General features: G+C 39.3%; 1 protein-coding gene across 1 annotated transcript in view; it reads left to right on the forward strand.

Moving 5' to 3' along the window:
• Positions 1-612: 612 nt before the first annotated feature.
• Positions 613-22952, forward strand: part of CDC5L (cell division cycle 5 like) — a 34026-nt gene continuing 11686 nt past the window's right edge. Inside the window, exons 1-14 of the mRNA XM_005146418.3 lie at positions 613-780; positions 3225-3328; positions 4418-4579; positions 5381-5508; positions 6508-6607; positions 6863-7081; positions 8236-8380; positions 8507-8695; positions 10320-10468; positions 13293-13452; positions 14954-15118; positions 16728-16808; positions 17158-17403; positions 19998-20195. Of these exons, the coding sequence (XP_005146475.2) occupies positions 736-780; positions 3225-3328; positions 4418-4579; positions 5381-5508; positions 6508-6607; positions 6863-7081; positions 8236-8380; positions 8507-8695; positions 10320-10468; positions 13293-13452; positions 14954-15118; positions 16728-16808; positions 17158-17403; positions 19998-20195 (2091 nt within the window). The 5' untranslated portion in view covers positions 613-735. The remainder of the gene's footprint in view (positions 781-3224; positions 3329-4417; positions 4580-5380; positions 5509-6507; positions 6608-6862; positions 7082-8235; positions 8381-8506; positions 8696-10319; positions 10469-13292; positions 13453-14953; positions 15119-16727; positions 16809-17157; positions 17404-19997; positions 20196-22952) is intronic.

The following is a 22952-nucleotide window of genomic DNA, read 5'->3' on the forward strand; positions in this document are numbered from 1 at the left end:
AAGCATAATCTTTTATTCTTGCAGAGTTTTAACAAAACACAAAGCCTTTCCTAAATCATGTTTTCTGTTTCAGCAGAAAAAGAAATTGCTTTATTTTCTTTCTGGACACACCTTGAATTTAGGTAAAACAATGACATATACCAGGAGATCACAATAAGAACTTGAGCAAATGTGTATTATTTTATCTGCTCTACATCTAGATAAGTGGATAACAGTTAAGCACAGTAAGTAAATGAGCACAGGTGAATCAGATCATGCTGCTGTTGTTCACCACTACACAGATGTATCTACAGTGGAAGGAAAGGAATAGTAGCATGTTTTTTTACATTGCTGGATGCTGCCCTCAGTTTCCGTTTGGGCTGCAGAAAATGCATATGGGTTTGTTTTTACTTTTTTCAAATTAAGAAAACGCACCTTAAGTGCAGCTTCTACTGTTCCTCTTCCCCATTTATGACTACTTCCCCCTCGCGCTGTGCGCACCTCCGGCCCGCAGGGGGGCGCTAGCAGCAAAGCGCCTCGAGACCGCACCAGCAGAGAAAGCACAGGTCCACGCTGCCTACGCATGCGCAGAGCAGCCAGCTCCCCCCGCTTCCTTCGCCTGTGTGCGCTTGCGCAGTTAACGGCGCTTCCCCGCTGAGGGCTCTTCGGCGGAGTGTGGGCCGGCTCTCTGTGAGGCGAGCGGTATTTCCCTCGCTATTTTGTCTGTGCAGCACTGCCAGCCCCTTCGCCGCCAAGATGCCGCGGATTATGATAAAAGGCGGTGTGTGGCGGAACACCGAGGTAGGTCTCTGCTCGCTTTGATCCTGGGGTGGGGGAGCCTCAGTGGCTTGGTGGGTGGGCGGCCTGTCCTGCAGTAGTGCGCAGGCGCTGATTTAGGGGTCGAAGCGCGCATGCGCGGGGCGTTCGTGTGTTGCAGTGTGCTATAGCAGCGTGGAGTTGTGGGGGATACTGGGTCTCCGGGATAGAGAGGGGGGATTTAGATGGTTAGACGTCTGCAGGCACATTGCTCTGATGTCTTGGCTCCTCGGCAGCCTGCCTTTCTGTTTAACCCCGCTCGTCAGGTCCGTGTTGTTTCTCCTGAAGGCTGTGCGTTGGGGAGGACGCGCAGCTCAGGCAGTTCCTCTCGCCACAACTCCCCCCTCCCCCCCGCCGGAGGAGCCGTCCCTTAGGCAGCTTTAGGGGGTGCATTGGTCGTGTTGTCCTGGGAGATGTCCCTTTTGCAGACTAGAGTGTCTCTTGTACTGCACAGTTAGGGTTCTTCGTCTCTATGGGTATGAGGCAGCTGAAATATTTTGTCCTTCAAGACCCTGCCAGATGCGAGAATGAGGATGGGAACAACCTCTTCATCTGCAGGCCGATGTGTGTTGAACACACAAATCTGTGTGCTGTTCAGAAAGAAAAAGAAAAACCCACACCTTTTTCTCACCTTTGCCACCACGTGCTTTCAAAACTGTAATTGGTCCTGAAAAGGAAAATAACAACATGAGAAGTCAAGAATGTCAGCTTTATTAGATGCGTGTTTAAAGTAAGAGGTTTTACCTGACCCTAAGGTGCAGAACTCCCGCTGTATACCCTGAACACTAGGTATGTACCTAGTTCCAAAAAGCAGTAAGAAAAATAATAGGTCACAGAATGTGTTGGGAGGGACCTTAAATCTTATACAGTTCCACCCCTCTGTCATAGCCAGGGACACCTTCCACTAGCCCATGTTGTTCAAAGCTCCGTCGAGTCTAGCCTTTAATAATGTACTGAGTGCTGTATGTGTTTTTAACCACTTGTGATGTTACCAGCTGTGTGCCAGGAGGCAGCTAAACTGGGGGTCAGCAGGGGACAGGAAGAACTGTTGTATGCTGGCACCATTCTTATTGTCTTCCAAAATTGACTTGTTTTGGTGACCATTAAGAGATATAGCAGTGTGTTAAACACATCATTGTTTCACTGCTTTTGTGTACCAGAGATAAAATTGCTCTCTTTCGGTACTATTTTATTTTTTTTTTAATTAATATTTTGATTATACATACAAGACTAAAAATATAGAAGGTGGAACCAGTTGACATCAGATCATTTGTAAAATGACTCATTTCTTGCAAAAACACCTGCTAATGTCATCAGTATGGCTACTGTATGCTACATAGTACCGAGTAAATAAAAAAACCCATCCCAAACCCAAGAGGATTTATTATTATTTTTTAATAGAAATTACATTAATTGCTTCCTGTAGCAGTTCAAGCCAGAGCTCATCATCATCTTACAGATAAAGCTGCTGTATGCTCCGAGAGATGTCTGTGCTGGGCCACAGTATTTGCCTGTGATGACTAACATCTGCATGGTACAGCTGAGCAGATTCTGAGCACAGCTACAAGTACTTAGTGGATACAGAAAAGGAACATCTGAGCTTGACAAGGCTGCAGAATAGCTTTGATGCATTTAAAATACCACTTTCTGACCTGTGAGGAAACCAGAAATAATGAACCCATTTATCAGAGTGGCAGGAGGGGAGAGACTGGTAGATGAATTGACAGACAACTGATAGGGCTTCTAGCTTTTGATTGAATCTGCATGGGCTCTTTGATGTATATGAACCATCTGGCTCCCAAGCTTAATACATTACATTTTTACTTCCCCCCCCCCCCCAAGTTTATAGGCTTTGGGATCAGAACTTGTGAATGTTACATTCTGAACATTCAAGTGATTTATCTTAGGATGTTTACATGTAAAAGAGAAATTTAGTATCAAGTATTATTATTTTTTTAACAGAATATTTCATTAGTAGGTAAATATGCCATTTGCATTAAACTATGCAAAAAGGTTATGATTTTATGGTATTGTTTGAAAAAAGCCACACAGAGGTAACTGTTAGTTCTGTATTTTTCTTTCCAAATGTTGTGTCATTGCCAGAGAAGCACTTCCCTACTTCTTTATTGCTGTCCTTCAGGGAAGACATACAGAACCTTTAAAAACTGAGCATTAGAGAGCATTTGGAAGATCTGTTGGGTCTGTAAAGCTGGCCACAATCATTATCATGTGTCTTTTTAATTTAATCTTTATTAATTTAATTGGCCTGTGAAATACAAATCCTCATTCATATTGAAAATAAAATGTGGATAAGAACTGGGTCAGCCTGTTGGATGACAGCCATGGCGATCTTCTCTGCTTGGGCTCAGACTTTCTGTTTTGCAACTTCTTGTGATCTGTAACTATTTTTTTTAATTATGTTTTTTAAGGATGAAATTTTGAAAGCAGCTGTGATGAAATATGGCAAAAACCAGTGGTCTCGTATTGCATCTTTATTGCATAGAAAATCAGCAAAGCAGTGCAAAGCCAGATGGTAAGTGAGAAGTGCCATGACTGGGAATGAGAGATTTATAATTAGTGGGAATTGAGAAATTTCCACAGATAAATTTATGTCCATGAAGCAACAATAGTTTTAAGTTTGTTTGATTTCTGTTCTTGTGGATATTTCAAATTCATGTTGCTTGAAAGTAATTGAACAAAAGTAGCCAAACGTTCTCTTTGGCAGTGACTGCTATGTTAGCAAATGTAGGATCACTTAAAATTGTGCACATGCTTTTTTCCCCCCTCTATTTGCGCATTTTTAATCAGAATCACCAATGAAATAAAACTGTAGGATATTAATGTCTCTTAAAGATAATTTTGTAATTTTTCATAACAATAGTTTGGCTTGAGGATAAATGTTTAGATATTGCACTACGGAATTTAACTTCATATTAAAAAAACAGAAGTGTAAAACTAATTCAGACTGTTTGAGAATTAGACTTAGTTTCTCGACTATTAAACTGAGCATAGAATCACAGAATGTTTTGGGTTGGAAGAGACCTTAAAGGTCACCTCATTCCAACCCCCTGCCGTGGGCAGGGACACCTTCTACTAAACCAGGTTGCTCCAAGTCCTGTCCGTCCTGGCCTTGAACACTTCCAGGGATGGGGCAGATGCAGCTTCTGTGGGCAACGTGCCAGTGTTTCACATATTTATTACAGTACTTGTATATGAAGGTAACAGTACTTGTACAGTTTGAGATCGGTAAGATGACTGTTAAAGGATCCAGACCAAACAAATCTACCACTTATGGAACCTTTAGTTGCTGCAGTTTTTGCTTTTGTTTTTCTGGATTCTGTTATTCCTTACTTTGCTAGACTAGAGCTGTAGGAAGAAAGAAGAGGCAATATGTGTATAAAAACTGATGGACAATACACTTTAAAGCTCGAATACATTTGTCATAAAAATACTCTGGAGTAACATCCTCTTGCACAGACAAAGCTTCTATGAAGTTTGTATAACAAGATTTTGAGATTTCATTGTAGTTTTTTGGGTGGACACTGTTCTGAATTAATTCAAGACAAATCAATGGATGGCTTAGATCTGTCATCCTGATTTTTTTTTTTTCTCTTTTTAACAGGTATGAATGGCTAGACCCAAGCATCAAAAAGACAGAGTGGTCACGGGAAGAGGAGGAGAAACTCTTGCACCTGGCCAAGCTAATGCCAACCCAGTGGAGAACCATTGCCCCAATTATTGGGAGAACCGCTGCACAGTGTTTGGAGCACTATGAATTTCTGCTGTGAGTTACTGTTTTTACTAGAGGTGCATACCAAGAAAATCTGTCGAGTTTGTGGTAGCAGTGTGTTGTTCCCTTCTACCATGGTGCTGGTGGTTTCAAGCTGACAGTCTGTGATTAAATCCTTAAGGACCATTTCTTTTCAGTCAGCATGTCTGGCTTGAAAGAAGAAGCTTTTGGAACCTAGGGAACAGGCTTGAATAGAGATAGGTATATATTTTCTTACTTCTGGTCCTTCTGGCTAGAGGATTGTCAAGACTGATGTTTTTTATGGGCTTACATTTGAGGTTTATTTAGGTATTTTTGACTGGTTAATCAGCATGTGTGAGTGTGTGACAGAAGAAAAAAATGACATAAACCACATGTTGAAATGGCTGAATGTGCATCTCTCATCTCTATATGCTACAGAGGTTTTCTTTAGGCTGTGAGAAGAGAAGTGCTCTTTTCCCTCATGATCTTGCTTAATTCTGGTGTGATTGGTTTAGTGTAATATATAATGGGAAACTCAATTTTTGTCACACTGCTTGAGGAGAGTTCTTTACTATTAGCTTTATCAATATTGTGTTTTGTACAATATTTTATGGTAATGTAATACTATGTTGTTTTCTTTCTGATTAAAGATTATGTAACTGTTCATTATGTAAATGTTCATGATTTTTTTCTGCAGTAGTTGTATAACAAGCTTAACATCTGGTAAGTAGTACAAGGTTACCCGTTTTTGATCAGTCTTTCGGGACCTAATCATTATTATTAGTGTGGGGGAAACAACGAGCTGGTTATCACATTGATAAAATGCATTTTTAGGGACAAAGCTGCTCAAAGAGACAATGAGGAAGAAACTGCTGATGATCCTCGGAAACTTAAACCTGGAGAAATCGATCCAAATCCAGAAACTAAACCAGCCAGGCCAGATCCTATTGACATGGATGAGGGTAAGATAGGAGTTTGTTTGCCATTTCTGACAGAAATGTGATCTCTTTTTTTGTTGTTTCTTCTTACACATCCTCTGTACCGTGGTTTCTCTTATATTTTTTTCCTCCACCCCCAGAACACTTTTTCTTACAGGGCTAGTCTTATTTCTGTATCTGGCCAGTCAGCCATACTTTTCCAGTTTCCTTTTCCTTGGTGTGTTTTTTGCTGTTGAATTTGTGTTCATCATCTCTTAACCATGACTGACTGTTCTTTGCTTTGATAAATGCTCTGCTTGTTTACTATTCTTATTTCTGTATCTTCATCTTTTCCCATCAGCCAATACCTTCCAGATGAATCCATGCAGAAGCACAGAAGGACTTCATGACTATGTTTTTTCTTTTACATAGCAATGTTATAAACTAAAAAATGAACATGGCTAAAATTCCGTTAATGGACTGACAGTGATTTTCAAGAGTCACAGGGTCACATACATAGCAGTCTTGGATTTGGATATAAATAAAATTAACAAGGTCTCTAATAACAGTCCTCTCAGATGAAGATGTAATTGAAATATAATTTCATTGGTATGGTCAGTTTGCCTCCTTATGTAGACATCTTGATTTGCTGTAGATGTTGAATAATTTTCAATATAAGGCATTCTTTTTCTTGAGGTCTTTATTTCATTTGGCCTATGATTCAGAAAATATATTGAGGCAACTTGGAGAAAACTAATTTTTCAGTCATAGAATCATAGAATAGTTGGGGTTGGAAAGGACCTTAAGATCATCTAATTCCAACCCCCCTGCCATGGGCAGGGACACCTCACACTAAACCGTGTCACCCAAGGCTTTGTCCAGCCTGGCTTTGAACACCACCAGGGATGGAGCATTCACAGCTTCCTTGGGCAACCCAGTTATTCAGAGTGCCTGTAAAAGCACTGATTCAGTTTTTAAAGGTTGCTTTCTGATCTTAATGTCATTTTTTTCCCTTACTCCCTGTATTTGTCTGTACTATTTTAGATGAACTTGAAATGCTGTCTGAAGCTAGAGCTCGGCTGGCTAATACACAGGGAAAGAAGGCCAAAAGGAAAGCAAGAGAGAAGCAGCTGGAGGAAGCTAGGTAATCTTACTCTTAGTTTTATATATTGGGACTGCTTTTGCTGTCTCTGGAGCATTTACGATGCATAAAGTCAGTCACAGCCTTAAGCCATTGCAGAATCGGGCATTTCTTGTTATTTGTGACAATAGCTTCATTCTTGTGGAAGTACGTGTAGCCCTATCACAGCATCAATCAGTTAAATTAGTACCTGATCTTAGGATACAGGAGCCACCTATGGTATGCACTTTACATCACATGGTGTTACTATTTCTATAGACGGCTTGCTGCTCTCCAGAAAAGACGAGAACTTCGGGCTGCTGGAATTGAAATTCAGAAGAAAAGAAAAAAAAAGAGAGGTGTGGATTATAATGCAGAAATTCCATTTGAAAAGAAGCCTGCCCCTGGTTTTTATGACACATCAGAGGAAAACTACCAGTCTCTGGATGCGGATTTCAGAAAGCTACGTCAGCAAGACCTGGATGGAGAATTAAGATCGTAAGTGTGCATTATACTAAGGAGAAAATAGTATATTTGAAAAAAAAAAAACAACTTCATACATATATGTGTGTGTGTGTGTGTACATATACAGATATGTTAAATCCTGAAAATGCCTGAAGTATAATATGGGCAGGAGTTGTATTTTCTATAGGACAGAAAGGTTGCTTTTACCTTTTCAGTCTTCTTTACTTTTTACATTTCTAAAAGGCCTAGTTACCCTTTTTTATCCATGAGAATAAAGTTCCTCGTGCACATTCTTGATCTTTAAATGGAAATCTTAGGATTTTTTCAAGGTTCATTTTCTGTAAGCAGTAGCTTTGCAGTCCTTTCTTCAAGTAATAAGATTAATAAGATTGCTTAAAGGAGTAGATGTTGCTTGTTTAGTATTACTTCTGATGGAATCGTTCTTAAGTAGAATCTCCTGAAATGCTTAATTTCTCCACTTCCACAAAAAATGCAGTTGAGAAATAAGATGCCCATCTTCATCATAAACAGCATGTTACATGTTTAATTATACAATTGCATTTCCCACTACTTCTGACAGCTTCTTTTTACTGAGAGAGTAGGTCCAGTACTACATATGATTTGGTTCATTAGCTTGTGACAAGATCGATTCTTTCTGTGTGGCTCTTGGTTCTGAGGATCTGGCAGGACCTTCAGACTGAAGCTTATGATTCCACAGGCTGACTTCACTGCTGTTTGAAGAAAATACCATTTTTATTAAGTACTGAAGAGAAACTGGTTTCCATATCCCACAGAAGATGTTTGTCTTCCCTTAGCTGCTGCTGAAGAAAAGGGACTGTTCACATCCTCTGATTCTTGCTGTTTGCATTCTTGGATTGGCATTTTTTTCTTGTTCCAGTGCTGCTGTTGATTGTAGCTGAAGCAACCACCTGTTGCCTAATTCCAGAATTTAGAAGCATTACTCTGCCTTGTAGGTTCTGCTGCAAGATCTGTAGACCATATTTAATCACTTAACTTCTGCTCCACAAGGTGGTTCACTCTTCCTGTGACATGTTTTATTCAGCATATCCAACTTTTGATAGTTAACATACAGCATTTTAGATAACATACAGCATTTTTGCTCATTGCTCTTTTATTTTGTAGCTGTTCTGAATGTTCTAAAATAATTCTGTTGTCTATCATGACAGTGAAAGGGAGGGAAGAGAGCGCAAAAAAGACAAACAACATATGAAACGGAAAAAAGAGTCAGACTTGCCTTCAGCTATTCTACAGACCAGTGGAGTGTCAGAATTTACCAAAAAAAGAAGTAAGCTGGTACTTCCAGCTCCTCAGGTAAGCTGTTCTTTGATCAATAAATGACTTAAAAGACCAATGCCAGTCAGTGACTTCTGTTTTATCAAGTGGATCTTGTGTGGTTGTATTTTATTTTACTATGGCTTGGGATTTTCTCTTTTAAAGATATCTGATACAGAACTTGAAGAAGTCGTGAAAGTAGGCCAGGCAAGTGAGATTGCACGCCAGACTGCTGAGGAATCTGGAATCACAAATTCAGCTTCCAGCACTCTTCTGTCTGAATATAGCGTGACCAACAACAACACAGCACTAAGGACTCCCAGAACTCCTGCAGCGCAAGACAGGATCCTACAGGTAGAGTATAAATGTATATAATCAGAATCATAGAACTACAGAATGGTTTGGGTTGGAAGAGACCTTAAAGACCATCTAATTCAACCCCCCTGCCACGGGCAGGAACACAGTCCACCAGACTGTGTTGCTCAAAGCCCCATCCAACCTGCTCTTCAACATTGCCATGGATGGGGCAGCCTGTTCCAGCACCTCACAGTAAAGAGCTTCTTCCTACTGTCTAACTTAAGTTTACTCTATGGTCTTTTATTTTTCGTGAAGTGGTAGCTGAAGTAACTGAAGGTGTAAGTATCATAGAAATATTCCTTAGGTTATGTGTGGTACTCAGGTTTGAACAGGCATATGATCTCCAAGGCACACTAAAAAGCATAGAAGCAGATCCACTTCTATCTGTTAAATACTGTGATTGTTTTTTTTTTTATTACATACTGTGGGCAACTTCTAGCATTAACTATTCTCCTGGTGTTTTTGGTAATTTCTTCTAGTACTGGCTTCCTCTCAGCACAGAAGATGTATATAATGTTGATGTCCTTAAAGCAGTCTTCTATGTTGTTCCTAATTATGTTTTGCTGTTCAGTTTTTAGTTCAGTTAACAAGAAGTAATTAACTGCAACAATACAGGAATAGTTTCCTAGCACTTTATTGGCTTAAAACCACTGAAGGCAAAGTTTGTCAAAACCCTGTGAGTTATATTTGTGTTATACTGATTGTGTGAGTGTCTGAGTTCTTTCAAAACCCGGTAGCGTTAGGTAATGCTTTGCTGAGTGTGGGGAAATGGCTAAATAAAATCAGTGTTGCTAGTGGGCAAAACGAACAAAACTCCACCCCAGAAAACCCACCCTGAAACAAAAATCTCCAACCCATATTGATAATTAGCTGTATTTTAACAGTTTCATGACAGTAGAAAAGAGAAAGTTCCTGACTCTACAGATCATGACCTACGTCTCCATGCAGCGTTTGCAGAAGGGGTCACATTCACCTTCAGATGGAGTAATCTGACATCATGTATGTTGCAGTATTATGTATACACACAGGTCAGCAGTTGCAGTGGTAGTCTTCTGTGAAGATAATGGCTATATGTAGTAGTTTCATTATGTCAGCTCATTTTCAGTGGCCTTATTCTTTGCTGTAGAAAGAAAAACTAAAAATAAGGGGGTATTCCTAAAAAGCCCATCTGAGTCATGGACCAAAACTCTGGATAGTGACCCTCTCTGTTGGAACATTCCATTTGAAGTGCAGCTTGGATGAACTTCATTGATGTTGCATTTCAGAGTGCAAGTGTGCTGCTCTCTCTGAAAATTGAGATCCTTACAATGACTTGAGTATTCACTCATTAATAAATTTTGCAAATGTATGGAGTCTGGCAAACTGAAGGAAGCTGAAACATTAAGTAACCCACTCATTTTTGCATCTCCAATTGATAACATATTCTGCTGGAAATAAAGTTTAAAATCCCTTTCAGTGGAACAGTTGGGTTTGTAAATACCTATGTATGGGTGTTCCCACAAACTCACTGGTATTTAAATAGTTCTTCAGCTGTTGTTACTGCTAGTGAATATGTTATACAGAGTAGAGTGTGACAATGAGAAGTGTTAGTGATGTACTGCATATATTGTCTGTTTTACAGGAAGCCCAGAATCTGATGGCTCTCACAAATGTGGATACTCCCCTGAAAGGAGGACTTAACACTCCCTTGCATGAAAGTGACTTTTCAGGGGTAACACCACAGAAACAGGTTATCCAGACTCCAAATACTGTGCTTTCCACACCCTTCAGGTAAAGCAGCCTCCTTTTCTAATGGGTGCTGGGATGGGCACGTATCTATTGGAGATGGATGAGCAGAGTGGATTTCAGCGTGTGAAATAAGTAAAGATCAGTGCTTTGAAACAAGTTTTAACTCACTTTTTTATTTCACACCCTTGTTGTACACCTTTCTCCTTCTCTGTGTCTTTCTCAAGTTCTGCCACATTATTGTCTAGATTTGTACAGTGTATAGCTCACTGGAGTTTTTGTCCAAAAATGAGGCCTTCTGCGCTCTGTAGCGATATAAATTATACTGGAGTAATACAGGGATATAAATAGTAAGATAGACTGTCAGTCTGTATGTGAATCCTAACCTTTCCAAAGTATTACCCCTGAGTCAAAAGTGTAGGAGGTCTCTTAGCCAAACCCACATTGAATTTTTTTAAAGCTGGAGTAAATATTTTATAAGCCATATATATCCAAAATATTTCTTATATTGCCAATCTAAATAGCATGGAATTGCTGGTTTAACTATTGCAGTGGGTCCTGAATAAGTATATATCCAACAAATGCCAAATACTGTACAACTACTACCAAATATTACACTTGGTACATTTTGTCTGTCAGTTTTTTTCAACTTAAGTTCTAATTTTACCTGTATCATGCTAGTAGGAAAAGTGGAGAAAGAAATAAAAAAGCCCTTTATGGCAGCTTTTCAAAAGAAGCTTTATTTTGGTGTTTTAAAGCTGTGTGCAAAAGCCCTGCTCTTTAACTGGATCTGCATAAACAAATACCTTTCTGGAGATCTGCTAACATTAGTTCAGTGCAGAATGAATGTAGAGTTTGGAGTGATGGAGTGATCTGGCTGTTCACTTGAGTGATTTTTTTATATTAAAAAAAATGTAAAGACATTCTAATTTTGTTTGGGTGTTGGGGTGTTTAGTTTGTGGTGGGTTTTTTAGCTTCTGAAGTTCAGATTTGCACATGTAAATATGGTACCTATATATCAACTTAGCTTGCTTGCAGAAATGTTTTAGCAGTGTGAATATCCCAGACTGAGCAGAAAGAACAAAATAAATTCATAAAGTGGTAAAAAAATAAATAAAGGGAAACTATAACTTTTTAAGGAGGCAGAGTAGTGAAGCAGAGCTATTTGAAGTATTTAATCTAAGTACACCTTTTTCTCCTCTGGTCATGAAATTTGTAATGTTTTGATGCAAGGTTTTTATGGAAGATGTTGCCTTGCATAAGGTGTTTTGTTTTGGTTGTTGTGGGTTGTTTTTTTTTTTCCACATCCTAGTTATAAGAATTTTCTTAAAAGCTGTGAAGTTGAAAATTGTAATAGGGCTTTAATTAAACACTATATGGAACTGAGACAACTAGAAAAAATAACCCACTTACTTGGAAATTGTTTCTTCTGGAAAGTCAGTGTAAAACCTTTTCTGCTAGTATAATCAACAAAATAAATATATCATAGAATCATAGAATGGTTTTGGTTGGAAGAGACCTTGAGGATCATCTAGTTCCAGCCCTCCTGCCATGGGCAGGAACACCTTCCACTAGACCAGGTTGCTCCAAGCCCCATCCAACCTGGCCTTGAACACTTTCAGGGATGGGGCGCCCATAGCTTCTCAGGGCAGCTTGGGCCACTGTCCCACCCCCTTGCAGTAAATCTCAGTATATGCTACAAAACTTTCATTTTGCTGGGTTTTTGTGGGTGTCATCCTGCAAACACTATTGCTTGTATTTGTTATCCTAAATGAGAGTTCATTAAAAAATCTGTGAACAATGTCAAGCAAAAGGATGGTGTCACTTGCCTCTCAAACACATACCTAGTAAATAAGGTGCTGTTGTATCCTTTAGAAGAGGACTAGTAGCGTGTGTCAGGCCAGTTGTGTTTGTCCACCATTATGGTATCTTCCTTGCACTACAGAATTACAATATCTAGTGGTGAAAATTATGTATTAAATCATCTGGTCCAGCTGTCTTTGTCAGCCTGATTCTCTGCAATACACAAACTTGTTATTACTGTCTGAAAATAATCACATAAGCACAGGTGAGTACCACAGTGTAGGTTTTTTTTCTAAAAGTTTTCCACATCCTGAGCTTATTTGGTTTGAGACAGTTAACAATATCTTCTCAGTTCATTGTTGCTACCATCATCACCACTATGTGAAACCTCATTATTAGCTGGCAACAGAAAACTTTTTATTATATCCAAGACCATGTCTGCAAGATTTTCATATAGTAGGTTATTGGGATAGAGAACAAATTTTCTTCCCAGTCTAGAAGAAAAGCAACTGAGGCACACAAAATCTAAGGCTTAATCTAACTTGCTTAACCTTAGGTTGTTAAAAGTAATTATTGTAATGTAATTACTCCTTGAATAATGAGTGAAAGCAGAGAGGCATCTTCAGAGTGATTAATTGAATTGTAAGTTGGAACAGCTGCTAGGTCACATGAGTTCAGAGTGAACAACTTGGCAGGTGGTAAGGAAATCAGAGCTTGCAATCAAATCCTGGTTACTGTATCTCAAAATAGTGCCTGGTGGCTGGATAATTTCTTCTTTCAAATGTAGCAGTGGGAGTTTGTGTTGGTGTAGTTCCTGAAATGTTTCTTCAAATAATGGTGTGTCTAGATTTCAGATTGACAAGTTCTTGGTCACACCTTGACGGGTCTAAACAATTTATTTTTTTGGATTCTTCTAATTGCATGTTATGGTTTTACTACCTCCCAAGGAAAAAAAATCTAGACTGAATTTATTAATGGCATTTACGTAACTTTATTCAGCATTCAGATTTTGGTAAATAGAGCTCTTTACAGAAAAAATAAATACCTGTATCTGCATTTCTTCTAGGACACCTCATGGACAAGAAGGCTTAACTCCTCGCGGAGGACTAACTCCTAAACCTGTGCTTGGTACAACTCCTGGTAGAACTCCACTACGTGATAAATTGAACATCAATCCAGAAGAGGGAATGGCAGATTACAGTGACCCATCTTATGCAAAACAAATGGTAAGAAGCACTTAAGAAGGGAAAAAGCAAGTGTTATTTCTACCACTTGTCTGCAGGTCTGTACTCATCACCTGATAAAATCAAATCTTTATTTGAAAGAACAGAAATCTTGCCATTTAGAATGGATTTCAGTGTGCTCAGTGAAAGGACACTGAAGCTGTTTCTCAAGGAAGACATGCTTAAGTTTCAGTCCTACTTGTATCTTTGAAGCTGAGCAGGAAATATATCAAGCAAAGATTCATTTTTCTTGCTGTTCCACACAGCCCTCAAATCCCTCATCATCTTGGCTTCCCAGTTTACCTAGAGGACCTTTTCATCAGTCTGTCATGTTGACAACATTGAGCTAAAGGAGTTTAATTTTTGCCGTTAGGAGCACTTGGTTTTTAGATGTCCAGTAATCCGAGTCCCATCCAGATTCTTTCATCGCCTTTTCAACAGATGTTTCTGTTCTTGGAGAGTCAGCCAGATGTACCCTGCCAATTAGCCATGGTATAAAATGGCATATACCTAATAGGTAGCACCTTGGGAACTCCTTTTATGTGGCTGATTCTGCAGCCTTAACTGTGGCTTTGGATACCTCCCACCAGAGCTATTGACATTTTTCTTTTTGGGCTAGCTAAAGATACCCACTTCAAGTGTCTGGCACATTCTGCTCATGAAAACAGCTCTTCAAATTCATAGAATCATAGAATAGTTAGGGTTGGAAAGGACCTTAAGATCATCTAGCTCCAACCCCCCTGCCGTGGTCAGGGACACCTCACACTAAAGCATGCCATGCAAGGCTTCGTCCAACCTGGCCTTGAAAATTCAGAATTTCATATTTCCTCCTAGCTTGCAGGACAAGGATTATTTGTTGTCTGTGTACTTACTTTGGTTCTGTCTTAGCCTTTTTATAGTAAAACGGCTTTTTGCTGCTAGAAGGAAAACTGGGGCTTCAGTTTTCCTGATGGACTCCACTGGTTCCCAGATCTGGTATTGTGGCAGAGTACGAAAATGAGGCAAACATTCCCCAGATTTGTGAGCAACTGCAAGGAGGAAAGTTCCCGTTAGGTTTGCAGATACCTGTGTGCATCATCACATTTCCACATATTTTCAGTTTCTTGTAAAGTGTTTATGTGAGTTTCTGCTGTTGTACTGAAGCTACTGTGAGGCAAAGGTGCTGTGCTGTTGTTTTACTCGAGTCTATTTCAGCCTGTTTGGAGATTTTGTTAGCTATCTTTAAGAAATCTCTCTAATGTTTTTTTAGTATCAAAAGAGTTTCTGTGATGAAAAGTGCATGAACTCTGGTATGGTGATCTGTAGCTAGGCTGGATTAGTAACATGCCTCTTGTCAGACTTCAAAGATCTTGTTTCTGTTGACTTTGTAGGAGTCAAAGATAGCTGGATTATATCAGCTGTGTGTTGTTCATGTCTACTACTAATGGAGATGAATAGAATGTTACTGAATTGCACCTTAATGCATGAATCCAGAAGCATTATATCTTACCGTTTATTTCAATAGGAGAGAGAGTCTCGTGAACACCTGCGCCTTGGACTCATGGCCCTTCCTGCTCCAAAGAATGACTTTGAGATTGTTTTACCTGAAAATGCAGAAAAAGAACTTGAGGAACATGAAATAGATGAAACCTTTGTAGAAGACACAGCTGATATAGATGCCCGCAAGCAGGTGGGTGTATGTGAGGCAGGTAGTGCCTTTGGTTTATAATAAAATGTTTCTTGTATGGTTTCCATAGTTTCATACCTGTCCAGTGAAAGTGGTGCAGCTTCTACAAAGTAAAATGTACCTGTTTTCTCTGCTGACATCAGTGTAAACACACACATAGGCTAGATCAGTTTTCTCTTTGAATCGTTTTCTTAATTTCTTAATGTTATGTATCACATTTCATTTGTCGTTTTCTACAATGATGTCCTGAATGTTTATGCCCCAAGTCCTGCATTTGTCCCCCAAAAGATAAAAATATAATTAAAAGCATTTCTCTGCAGAGGCACACACTTTACTGTAAGCCCATGAGAATTGTACTATTGTACCTTTTTCCTTCTTTTTCAGTTTTGTGTTATTCTCTCAAGTGAGTTACTTGTTCTGAAGTGTAAGATAGGTACATACAAATTCAGCAGGCCGGTAGCACACAGATACGAATCTTCCAGGCAGTGAATTGGTTCCTTTTGTATGACTTGCACCAAAGGATTACTAGGCAGCTGAGCTGTGAATGGGTCTCTTTTGGTTTGGTTTGGTTTTTTTTTTTTGCAGAATCAAGGAAGGCTTGATAAAGTGCTGCCTTAAGTTCTGCAGGTTAAATAGCTGCACTGGCACGTAATTAGAGACACCTTAAATTTTTATGTTTATAAGAACAGTGTCTTTTCCATTTATTGCTTATCCTGATTTTTGTGATACAAATCTAATTTTGTTATATACCTTCAAATAAATTCAAATAAATGGCTATTTTTGAGTTCAGAGGGGTTTTTGCCAATCAATGTACTGGACAAGTAAACAAAAAATTAAAAAAAAATCCTATGCTTTGATATCTGCTAAGCATTTCCCAGAGTTTGATTTCCAGCTTGTCCTAATTGGGGAAGATCACATTATGTGCATATATATGCATGTCTTGTGCATACATACCTTAATAAAAAGTTTGAATAAATATGGATAATTTATGTATGTAGAACAGAGAAAAGAATTTGAATTGTAATATCATGCAAGAGAACAGCATCCTGCCCTTGAAATGAAGGTGTGACATGTCTGGAATTAGAACATGGAGGATCTTGGTTATTTTTCCTGAGATTTTAGATGGCACTGCCTTTTCATGTTAATTATTTACTGAAAATTGAATCTAAGGAGAAATCTTATGTTTTACACTTTCACAAGTATTGATTTAGTGAATAGTCACTCCAAGTCATCGAAGAGAACAAACACAATCCTGACTGCAGATTTAACAGTCTGTCTTTTCCTGGCGGATTTTGTGTCTGGAGAGTTCAAGCACCTGTCAAACCTGATGGTGGAGAAATTTGTAATGAATGAAGTCTGCTGGGCTTGACAATGAAAGAGAATATGATGGCTGGAAGTTATTTTTTAGGATATCTCTCCTCTTAGTCTGTTACACTCTTCCTATTTAGAGGCACTAAATTGTGGTGTCACATTATTTGGCTCTGGCTTTGTACCATGAAGTCTTTAAGGAATCTTTGCTGTGGTAATTGATTAGTTTTTGTATCACATACATTTCTAGGAAGCATTTGATTCTATTCCAGTAGCTGGATTAACATTTAGCTTGTTTGTCTAGGCTCTCCGAGAGGCAGAACGTGCAAAAGAACTAAAAAGAATGCACAAGGCTGTTCAGAAGAATCTACCACGGCCTTCTGAAGTAAGTGGAAACAAAATTTACTTTCAAGGAAAAAAAAATACAGAGGTTTTAACCATTATATGAGGAAGTACAGTCTGAGTAGATCATGAGAAAATGAAATTTCTATTTGATTATGCTGATTTCAGCATTACGGGAAACTTTTGCAGCAGAATTGTCTGAGGTATTTCACATGCACAAATGAAACCACCATTAGGTGTTTCGGTTGCTGTATGTGTGTAACACTGCAAGGGATTTGGCACCTCTTCTGCATGGATTAACTCATATATAAAATTCATATTCAGGTGGAGGCGTATGAATTTAATGTGATATTTGTTGTATATGATATTTCTGAACTTTTATTCCTGGACAGGTTAATGAAACAATACTGAGACCCTTAAATGTGGAACCACCTCTAACAGACTTGCAGAAAAGTGAAGAGCTAATAAAGAAAGAGATGATTACTATGCTTCATTTTGATCTTTTACACCACCCATTTGGAGAACAGCCTAGTGGTAAGAAGGGGAAAGGCCCAGGATTTGGAAGCAACAATGCAGAGCATATGGCTTACTTGGAACAAAATCCTTATGAGAAGTTCTCCAAAGAGGACCTCAAGAAGGTGAGAATTGCATGGCCTAATTACCAGTGACCTAATATCTCCTTACGTCATGGTCCTGTAATCTTGGAAAAACAAAAAGGTGAGCCTGCACAGAATTTAAGTTGGAGATCTCCAGAGTATTGTATGAAGAGATGTAAGGATAATTTAAGTGCACATTCTCTTTTCTGTGATCTTCTGTTAATCTAGGCACTTAACAGAATGATGAGGATGTTGTATTTGTCCAGAGACATCATCTTTTTAACACAATTTTGGATGTATTGTGTGATTGCTTGTAATTTTAAGTAAGGGTAGGAGCTATAATACCCCAACAGTCACCCAATTTACTTTACTATTCCTGGAAATTATTAAAACCATTATGAATAATTACTAAATCATTGAGACTTTAACTAAGTGTGATGCCCACCTTCTACTGCCTGCGTAGTTTGTTAATCCAGAATTCCTAAGCATTTTTTTTTCAGTGCAAACTAAATACGGCAGTGATAGCCAGTTTATAACTTGAAGCAGCAAAACCAGTTGTTTAATTGAGCTTGTCGAGCTTGATCCAACAGATCTGTGCTAGTGCAGAGCCTGCTGGGCTATGGCAACTGATCTTAGAGCATACCTGGTTAAAAAGTGCTGAAGAGGTGGAATAGGTTTTTGCTGAATGAAATGAGTAGGCTGTCTGGGCACTCAGTCTGTTAAACATAGTAATGCTGAGTTAAATAGCAGTCCTGTACCAAGGGTTCTGGTTTGGGCTGTTCATTTATTTAAGCAGCTACAGATGTTGCCTTTTGCTGCCAAGTGACAGATGAACAGTTCAGACGCACGGTGCTGTGCTTAGCTCTTTCAAAGAGTTTCACCTGTGAAGTTGTGCCAGTAACCTTTGTCCATACGGTTACAGGAATAAAAATGAAGAGGACAAAATCATGTGCCACCAAGTCATCTATTTCATGCAGACTCCTGCTATCCGAGACCTGGGTTCTGACAATAGCTGTAGTACCTCTACACCTAAATCCCGTAATACTGTAAAGATATACAAGCAGATTTTAAGTCTGACCATATCAGACCAAGGAATCAAGAACATAAAATGAGAAACACTGAATAGTATTGTACTTTCAGTTTGCTGTTAAATGGAAAATTATACTTGAAGATTTCTGAGCAAGAGAAGTTAAAGATGGAAAACACAGTTAGATCATGAATTTCACTGTCCTGCCAGTGTCAACTTGTTCCCTTAGGAACATTCTCTGAGTGTTTTCTCTGCTTGTTTTGAAGTGCAGTGAGAGTTGGGTTTTCTGTCACTTCCCTTGAAGACTATTACACAGTCCAGTAGTTTTTGTATGGAAACTTTCTTCAGAATCTCTGCCTGATGGGCAGAAGTTTTTTGCATCCTTGCTCCTCCTTGCTCTCTAACTTTCGGCGTAATATTTCCTCTTTGTCTAAAATCAGATTCAAACCAGAAAGTTTTCTTGTCTTCAAGCTCTCATCTGGGGCTTGCTTATTTTGCTTTACTTCTTCATTTGTTTTTAGAACATCTTCCCACTAAAATCCTTTAATAAAATGCTCCTTTCTTTTCTGATATATACTGCTTGTTTTAAAAGGATTAGCAGTGTTGCTGAGCACAGTGTACTGAGCTGTTATAGCTATAGAACAGTTGTGGTGCCACAAATAAATAGCCTTAAGTAGTTCCTCAAGGTGTACAAATAGAAGCTGATTGAAAGTGAGCCTTTCCAAGATTCAGCTATATCAAGTGTGGTTAGAGAGCTCCTTTTTTACTTGTCTCCCCCATCAGGGACAACTAATTTATTTTCCTTTCTTCCATATCTCTGGAATCATCTTATCTGGTGATACCTGAATTGCTTGATATGAAAATTTGTGATGCACATGTAAATGCTGTTGAAAGAGAGGACTTGAATTTATAATCAATGAAATCCAGATTGGTGAAGGTAGTTTAGGTTTTTAGTTACAAATAAAATGTGAAGGAACTGGGTGTCTCTGTAGTTTCATGTGCCAGACTTTCTCAGAAATATTAAAGGTTATGAGAACAACATGAATCTTTTCATTTGACTGTTACTTTTGTAAACTAAACTGGAAACTGCAGAATGCTCATCTCACTAATAGTTCTTCAGACACAAAATCTGTGTTAAAGTCAGATATTTCCTGCAATGGAGCTTATACAGCTCCATTATGTTTGAAGTTGATTTTCCAGTTTCTGTGGAAAAGGGCAAGGAAAAGAAAATGAGAAGTAATTTTTTGTTTCATAGAACAGCTGCTTCTGTCTGTACAGTTCTCCCTCCCCTAAAGATCTTTGCTTTTATCTCTTTTCTTCTGCCGCAGGATGAAGGATCTAGCTGTGCCACAGGGTTCATTAGCTACAGCAGTGTGATGTCAGGTTTGGCCAAATTATATAAAATGAGGGATAGTTGCGCTGTGAGTAGCCTTCTAGCCTGAGTTTCATTTATAATCCACAGCATCTGTGTTAGATTTCATAGTTAGCTTAACCTGATGGTGAGCTTTTAGTATGAAAAATGAAACTGCCCCCATGAATTGCACACTGAAGAGGAATTTTCCTGTATCTTTTGTGTTGTAACTGGTTTATTTCTCATAATTTCCAACAGGCACAGGATCTACTGGCGCAAGAGATGGAAGTGGTAAAGCAAGGAATGGGGCACGGAGAGCTCTCAAGTGAAGCTTATAACCAGGTGTGGGAAGAATGTTACAGTCAAGTATTATACCTGCCTGGACAGAGCCGCTACACAAGAGCTAACTTGGCCAGCAAAAAAGACAGGATAGAGTCTCTTGAAAAGAGGCTTGAGGTCAGTGTCACTTTTTTTTGCTTTCTGTACACCCCCCATTTTTTTTTAAGTTTCTCCCCATGTGTTTTCATTCTTTTTTTCTATGTGAGAGTTACAGATTACTTTATAAATCATTCAGGTCCTTTGTTGAGGAATTCTCTGAGGGAGTTCATAGATGCCCTTGAGGTGTTCAAATTGCCTTTTCTCACCCTCCTTCTTTTCTTAAAATATCCCCAGAGTATTCCCACACAGTTTCTCTTTGCTCTATTAGCTGTAATACAGCTCATCTCACCCACTTGATTCTCAGCTGGAGAGCAGGTCAGGTTCTGCTCTCTCATAATTCCATGTGGATTTTTTTCTGTTTTTTTAATCTCCACTATTAGCAGATCAAATACCTGGTCTGTCTAGTTCCATGCTTTGTCCCTGTTAGTGACCAAACTGAGATACTTCAGAGAAAGATGCTTAAACTCAGCATCTCTGTCCCCAGACTCCTTTCAAGTTCTCTTTCAAACTTCAGATTTGGTTTCTGATTGACTCTTCTGTATCGGTCCAGACAGTCCTGAATTCTTGCCAGACTGGCATCCTCTGCCAATTCCAGTGATTCCCTCCAGCAACAGTGAACAATGGATGTTTGTGATCCAATTTCACTTAATCGGGAAATAATAATAGGCTTCCTTTTGAGTGCATCTTAAACTCAAATTTTGAGTTTGTTGTTGTCTATTTTTGTAACTAATTTATTCTGCAAGTACTAAATGCCAGACTTCAGGTAGCAACATCTTGCCAGTGTGTCACCTTAACAGTCTGAGTCCTGTAGCAGGGCACTGGTACTAAGGGACCAAGAACTGGCACTACATCTTCTTCTGCTGAGTTATGGAATACAGTGTTCTCCAGTGTAAACATGCTTGCAGCTGTCACAGGTCTTAACAAGACGTTAAGATTTGGTGTCCTGGTATTGAGGGAGTTGGATGTGGAGGGGAAATAATTTGAAGTATGGTGCACTTAAGTAGAAGGTAAAAGTTCAAACCCTTCGACACTGATTTGCCTTGCCCTGTGTGCCCTCTTTAGAGTTCCACCCAAAGCACACAAATATAGTGCTTTCATGATAAAAAGTAAAGTGTTTTTGAATGGTTTCTTCCCACAGAATGTGTTTGTTCAGACTTGCAGGAAGTCATATTAACTGTTTTCCAAAATAACCGTTTTAGCCCCAAAGCCTCTCTAAATTGTGCAGCATCAGATTATTATATATATAAAATATAAACATATTATTATTTTCATGGTAAAAGGAAACAAAAAAAAAGTTACTGTGCATTTGACATCAAAATAGCTACTGTGCTAGAAGAAAAACTGCTCAAACAGCTGCTACCACAGAAATAATATGAGAGGCCAGAAATACTGAATTTTCACTTGATTCATACACGTGAAATAAAGCGTGAATGTGTGTTTTGTAAAGTTTATCTGTCAAAAATGTCGTCCTGGTACAGACTCCGCCATTGTTAGTCACCCACTCGGGACAGGAGAGGTTCACCTGCAGGTAGCCCGGTAGCCGGGGAGCGTCAGCGTTGATTCCGGAGCGCTTGCGTTGTTTCTGTTCTCCAGCAGAGAGCACCATTGCCCTGCCCAACGCTGCCTGCTGCTTGAACGCTCTGCTATGCTATACTCTCATCTCACCAAAACAGTGTCTGAGCGCAGCAGCCGCCAGCCTGTACGGCAGCAGGGGCTGTGCTGGCGTCACGCCAGCGATCGGAGGGCTGTACCTCATTTGTGTACAAATGCTTTTTGACATTTAAATATCTCACGCCCAAAACTGCGTTAGAAGTGCATTATTAAAGTTGCAAAGTCAAATAGTCAAAGTCAGGGAATGCACAAGCAGCCTTAATTTGCCTATGCACATGCATTATGAGACAGTCTTTAATTTCATTATTACAGCCTAGTTTTTCCACAGACTCATTTACTGCAGAGGGTGGATGGTATTGCTTAGTGAGTAGCTATTGAATATTTTGTTTTCTCTTTATTGTTCAGTGTGTGGCCCTGTGCTTTTACACTGCACACTGTTCCTTGCAGTGGTTACTTCTGTGTGGGCTTTCTTGTGCTGTTGATTTTGGTTCAACTCCTCCCAATATTTGAATGAGTAGTTGGTAGTAGTGTGTTTATTAAGGATATTGAAGAGAAGAACGTTCAAGTCATTCATTCATCTAACTCCTGTTGTATTTGTTTGCACTGTAAGTGCTCGGTGCTCTGTAGTCAGAAGACTGTTACCCAGAAAGCAAAATACAAATTCAGGGTCTTGCCAAGAAAAAAAATAGGGTTTCATTTGCTACCAGTGTTGCATGGGACTCCATGGGAGACAGTTAAAAAAAATCCAGCTAGCTGTTCAGTTGCTGTGGTCAGGCGACTCCATGTGTCACTAATGCAGCTACATCTCTTCAGGTTAGCAGAGAGCTTGGCATGCCTCTAGACCAGGCTAATTCTGTGTTGTGCATACAGTAAAGTGAGAGAATAAACTTGTGTATGTGTTTGAAATACCACATACCTTAATTCAGTCAGGCACCCAGGGTGAGCAGAGCTGGCTGCGCCCTGCAGGTGCACTGGAAGCACTGCGCTGCCTTTCACAGCTCACTGTTGAGTGCAGGTGGACTCTGCTAAGCTAATTTGAGCTGAAAATCTCTCCCAAGTGTGTGCAAAATGGAGTTTAGTGCAGCTCTGTTGCTTGACCTGTTTAGAAGGCCCTTCCTAAAAGCAAGATGCACAGTTTTGTAAGTATAGGTCACCAGCTGGATA

Source organism: Melopsittacus undulatus, chromosome 3 (genome assembly GCF_012275295.1).
Source record: "Melopsittacus undulatus isolate bMelUnd1 chromosome 3, bMelUnd1.mat.Z, whole genome shotgun sequence".
Taxonomy (NCBI): Eukaryota; Metazoa; Chordata; class Aves; order Psittaciformes; family Psittaculidae; genus Melopsittacus; species Melopsittacus undulatus.